Source organism: Acanthisitta chloris, unplaced genomic scaffold, assembly GCF_000695815.1.
Source record: "Acanthisitta chloris isolate BGI_N310 unplaced genomic scaffold, ASM69581v1 scaffold39045, whole genome shotgun sequence".
In the NCBI taxonomy this organism is placed as follows: Eukaryota; Metazoa; Chordata; class Aves; order Passeriformes; family Acanthisittidae; genus Acanthisitta; species Acanthisitta chloris.
In genome coordinates this window covers 1-5,202 of record NW_008674915.1, presented here as the reverse complement: position 1 = coordinate 5,202, position 5,202 = coordinate 1, and the positions used below count along the sequence as shown (strand labels likewise).

The window sequence follows — 5,202 nt, the reverse complement described above, 5'->3', positions numbered from 1 at the left end:
AGTTTGGAAGAGATGGGAGCATGGAAAGGTTGGGAAGGGATTGAGGGTGGATCATCTTACCTACGCTCACAGGGTTCCCAGTGCATATCCTGAGGAGAAAAGAAAGGGCTCAGAGTTGTGTTTTGGGAAATAATTCTTGAATAGACAAGGAAATGGAGGTTTTGCCCAGTTGTCCCCTGAGAAACCTTCAGGGTGCTCCAGGTTTTAGGTGCATCCAGGTGGGAGGGGATGGGTCAGATGGTCCAGGGAAGCACTAGGAATTGGATCCCACAAATCCACAGGGATGGGTCAGATGGTCCAGGGAAGCACTAGGAGTTGGATCCCACAATTCCATAGGCATCCTGATATCCCTTTGGCTTTTGGGGTGGGATGTTAAGGTAGTTGGAAAGCAAAGGGGTCTGACCTCAGCGTGCTCAGGGCAGTGGGAGGATGGAGAGGAAAGAGGGACAATGATTTCCTCTGTGTCCATGGGGAGAGGAAAGGGACAATGATTCCCTCTACATCCATAGGGAGAGGAAAAGTAGTGATGGTTCCCTCTGTGTCCATGGGGAAAGGGAAGGGACAGTGATCTCCTCTGCACTCATGGGGGGAAGAAAGGGGCGATGGTCCCCTCTCCACTCATGGGGAGAGGAAAGGGAAGAGGTTCCCTTGAGCCTACGAGGAGAAGAAAGGGCTGATGGTCCTGTCTACACCCATGGGGAAAGAGAAGGGCCCATGCTCCCTCTGCTCCCTTGGGTGCAGCATTTCTCTCTCCATCCTTACCAGCTGCACCCAGGGCTGCTCCTACCTGCTCTCCTCTCCTTCCAGCAGTGTCCTGTACGTGGCAATCTCAATGTCCAGGGCCAGCTTGACGTTCAGCAGCTCCTGGTAGTCTCTCAGCAGACAAGCCATCTTGTCCTTGGCTTGCTGCAGGGCAGTCTGCAGGTCAACCAGCTTCTGACGAGCATCTTTGAGGGCACAGTCCCCTCTCTGCTCTGCGTCACAGATCGCTGTCTGCAGGGCTGAGATCTGGGGGCAGGAATGGGAAGGGAGTCATGGGATGGATTGGGTGGGAAGGACCTTAAATTCCATCCCACCCTTGCCATGGGCAGGGACATCTTCCGCCAGCCGAGGTTGCTCCAACCTGGCCTGGAACACCTCCAGGGAAGGAGCAGCCAGAACTTCTCTGGGCATGAGAGTGACCAAAGATGATATCAAGAGTTATCTGCACCAGGTTACTCCTGTCCCCCCAAATTTCTCAGCTAGGAAGTGCCAGAGAGCTGAGATTTAGGCTGGATTTGTGGTGGCCAAGCAGTTTGGGATGAAGGAGAAGACACCTCTTAGTTGTACCTTGGTGGGAAGGCCAAGGCAAACACGGATTCTCTTGTAGCCAAACCAAGTGGCTTCGAGTGAGGAAGAAATTTGCTTTTTTTGGGGTGTGTTAACAGCAGCTAAGAAGCTACAAATAGGTCTAATCTGGGCTGGGAGGTTCTGTGGGGCTCCTCAGGGTGGGAGCTGGAGAGGATGAAGCTCTTTGATGGAGAAGTTGGAGGGTTCAGCCCTTCTCCTACCTGTTTCTTGACGTTATCCGACTCGCACTGCAGCTTCTGGATCATCCTGTTCAGCTCAGCTATCTCACTCTGGTTGTTCCTCAGGTCATCACAGAACTTGCCTCTGCTGCTGTGGAGCTCCTCCAGCTATTGCAGGGCGAGAGGATGATGTTAGCACACCCAAATTGCTCCTTCCAGGGAAGGTGGTGACTCTCCAGAGCTGCACTAAGGTTGGTGCTCCCAGGGAAGAACCAAGACATGACCTCATCCTGGACAAGAAAACAGTTCTGGGCAGGTCTTGGACTTGATGATCTTAGAGGTCTTTTCCAACCTTAATGTTCCTCTGATTTGCCCTTTCTCTGGGCAGGTCTTGGACTTGATGATCTTAGAGGTCTTTTCCAACCTTAATGGTCCTCTGATTTGCCCTTTGGGAAGAGGATGGTTCCGCATGGATACACCCATGTCCCTTCAGAGGTCTCTTACATAGGTGTCTCTTCAGAGGAGACATCTCTGAAGCAACACCATGACCTGTTGTCCTCTGTCCTTCCAGCAAAGCCTCAAACCTCACCTCTAAGGTTGGTTTGGGGTTGGTTTCTTTGGCAAGACCTTCCCTAGCAAACCCCAGTGCAAGCCCAAGGTGAGGTGGGTTAAAGGTGTGTCACGGAGGACAGAAATGGTCCTCAGAGTGTGGTTGGCCAAGGGAAGTCCTCTCCAGCTGTGCTGGTGGGTGAATACTCACTCTGGTCTGGTAGAAAGCCTCGACCTCAGCTTTGCTCTTCTGGGCAATCTCCTCATAGCAGCACTCCACACTTTTGATGATGCCTTCCATGTCCAAGTCCCTGCTGTTGTCCATTTGCACGATGACAGAGGTGTCACACAGCTGACAATCCATCTGAGCTCTCTCCTGCAAACACCCATCCCACGTCAAGCCCAGTCCCTCACCCAGCCCAAGCCAAGCCAACAGCTCCCCCAGCCAAGGTGGGTCTGGTGAGAAGGTTGGAGGAGGTTCTACCATCAACACCCAACTAGAGCAGCAGTCTCCAGTTGGGTGACTGTTTTCCAGCACAAGGAGGCAGCTGGAGCCTGTTTTGGTGGCCCAGGGTGGGATTGTTCCCTAAGGAAGGGTGGGCAATGAATCGGCTTCATTGCAACCAGGTGTTTCTAGCTGTGCCAACAGTTTTCTGGGCCATGAATCCCTTGGGGGGGAAACTTTGGGCCTCGTTAGGTGCTGAGTGGTGAGTTCAGCTCAAAAAGGTGTCGATTCCAAGTTTGGTGCAAAACTTGTGACACTGTAGGCAAAAAAAGTGTCATTTTCATCCAAATATTGTAGACAAAAGGGTCATTTTCATCAAGGGGAGGTCAAAAAGTGAAGTGCCAAAAATCTTTGGCCATCCCAGGGCTGGTTTGGATTAGGCTTTGAGTTCTCAAGTTCTCTTTGCAGCAGCAATGGGGGAGACAATCAAGACCTCCCTTTGACTTCCCCAACTGTCTGATGATGTTGTCAGCAAATACATGCAAAGAGAAGGAGATTTGGGGGCTGAAATGCCAAGATTTTGGGAAAGCAGACCTTTCCCTGGACTTGGTTTGGGTGTCAGAGCTCAGGGGAAGCAGGAGTTGATGATCTGACCCCCAGGGGAGCAGGGGCAGAGCCTGGAGCTCTTACCTCGGCGTAGATGCACTTCAGGAACTCCAACTGCTGCCGCAGGAGACCAACCCTGACCTCCAGCTCCTCCTTGGTCAGGTAGAGACAATCCACATCCTGCAGAGACACCAGGGGTTGGGTGAGAAAGAGGAGGAGAGAACAAGGACTGATGCAAACCTCATGTTCTCTCTTAGATGTGGAGCAAACCTCAGTCCTTCCAGCCCTGGAGACCATCTGGGTTTGGGTTGTACGTGCTGGGAACCTCATGGAGGTTCTGCAGCCTCAGTGGGTTGTCTCATTTTTGGGGCATCAGGCAGTTCTAGGACTCCTCACTTCTTTCCCTGGCCCCACACCCACTCCCAGTTGGGCTTGCCCAGGTTCTCCCTCTCATTCCTCACCTTCTTGAGGACCACGAACTCATTCTCCGCCGCCGTGCGCTTGTTGATCTCATCCTCATACCTGCAGGAGGAGAGGAGAATGGAGGATCCAAGTGGCCCATGAGACCATGGGAAGTGACATTTCACTTTGGACCTCTTTGTTTAATGAGTGTTTTGGCTTTGTGGCTGTTTCTTCTCCCCACACTGAGCTTTGCTCAGCAGCTTCACCTCACCCAGCCCGGAGGTGAGTCCTGGAGTCAGGGGCAGAAAATCAGGCCAAACCACTTGAAATGCAAATCCTTGTCCCTCAGCCTGAGGCTTGGCTTGCTTCTCCTAGCCCTGCTGCTTTGTCAGACGTTTTCCTGAAGCATCCAGGACTATTTATGGGGTGAGTGTGGCCAAAATGCCCCAAGGAGGGTCAGGAGCTTGAGCAACCTGAGAAACTCCAAGGTGCAAGAGGAGGAAAGTCAGAATGACTCAGTAATTAGGACCCGGAGGAACTTTCACAAGGGGATGGTTGGGTGAGTTGGGACCTGCTGAGTGGTGGCTCAGTAAGGACAAACACCTGAGATGTTAGGATGAAACATCTCTGGATAAAGGTTTGTCCAGTGTCCTCATTTGTGGCTTCGCAAAGAAGATGAGGAGATACCAAGGGACATCTGCAGCTCAGACTGAAACCCAAGTCCCTGTGGGAAGTGAGGTTGAATCCCAGTGGAGATGAGGTGGAGATAAAGAGGGTGAGGAGTTTGTGGGAATGGGTGGCAGAAGATTAGGAGACCTTGGGGAGCCGCAGGGGAGAGTTGATAGGACAAACCACAGTGCTGAGGGACAGGAGAAGTGAATCCCTGTCCTTCTCCCTAAGGAAACTGTGGTTGAAGAGCTCTCCCAGTCCATCACCAGCACCTGAGGTGCAGTGGTGAGACCCCAGTACAGGAAACCAGCCCAGTACTGGTGTTCCTTGCCCTGTGTCCCAGTTTTTTGGACCTACCCAATGGCATTTTCTTGGCTTCACACTCAGAAACTTCACTCAGAGCAGTGAAAACCCCTTCCCTCTCTGCAGGACTTACTTGCACTTGAACTCCTGAACAAGGTCCCGGAGACATCTCTCCTCGTTCTCCAGCCTCTCCCTCTCCCCCATCACACACTCCAGTTGCTTCCTCAGGTTGCAGATGAAGTTCTCAAACACAGGCTCCAGGTTCCTGCGGGACGCTGGCAGCACATACTGCTGCAGCAGCTCCCACTTGGTGGTCAGCACCTTGTTCTGCTGCTCCAGGAGCCTCACCTGGGAGGGAAGAGGTGGCACAGTCAGGCAATCCCATCTGTGCCCAGCCAGAAGGTTTCTCCACCTCCAAAAGGGACATGGGAAGCAAACTGGAATTGCAAAGGGCTGAGTGGAGGTTTCTCAGCAGGGGGAGTGGGACCAGCACCTTCTCTCAGCTCCACCTGGTCCCACCAGCATCTCCTCTCAGCTCCACCTGGTCCCACCCAGGACTTATACCACAGGCTGAGCAACATCAGCACCTTTGCTCTGAGTGCTGAGGCCAATCGTGGGTTCATCCAATGCTCAGCTCAGCCAGACACCATCCATTGCCCTGCCAGGACCCGGTGGGGATGATCCGTGGCCTCCCTGGTGGGCTGAGTGTGGTCATGAGCC

The 5,202-nt window shown here is 53.0% G+C and overlaps 1 protein-coding gene across 1 annotated transcript; it reads right to left on the bottom strand.

Moving 5' to 3' along the window:
• Positions 1-783: 783 nt before the first annotated feature.
• LOC103802983 (keratin, type II cytoskeletal 73-like) lies at positions 784-4,830 on the bottom strand (the record flags this gene model as incomplete). The annotated part of the gene is made up of 6 exons (XM_009075518.1): positions 784-1,008; positions 1,551-1,676; positions 2,269-2,433; positions 3,193-3,288; positions 3,570-3,630; positions 4,616-4,830. Coding segments are annotated over 6 exons (888 nt in total), but the record flags the coding sequence as incomplete, so codon positions are not given.
• Positions 4,831-5,202: the final 372 nt, after the last annotated feature.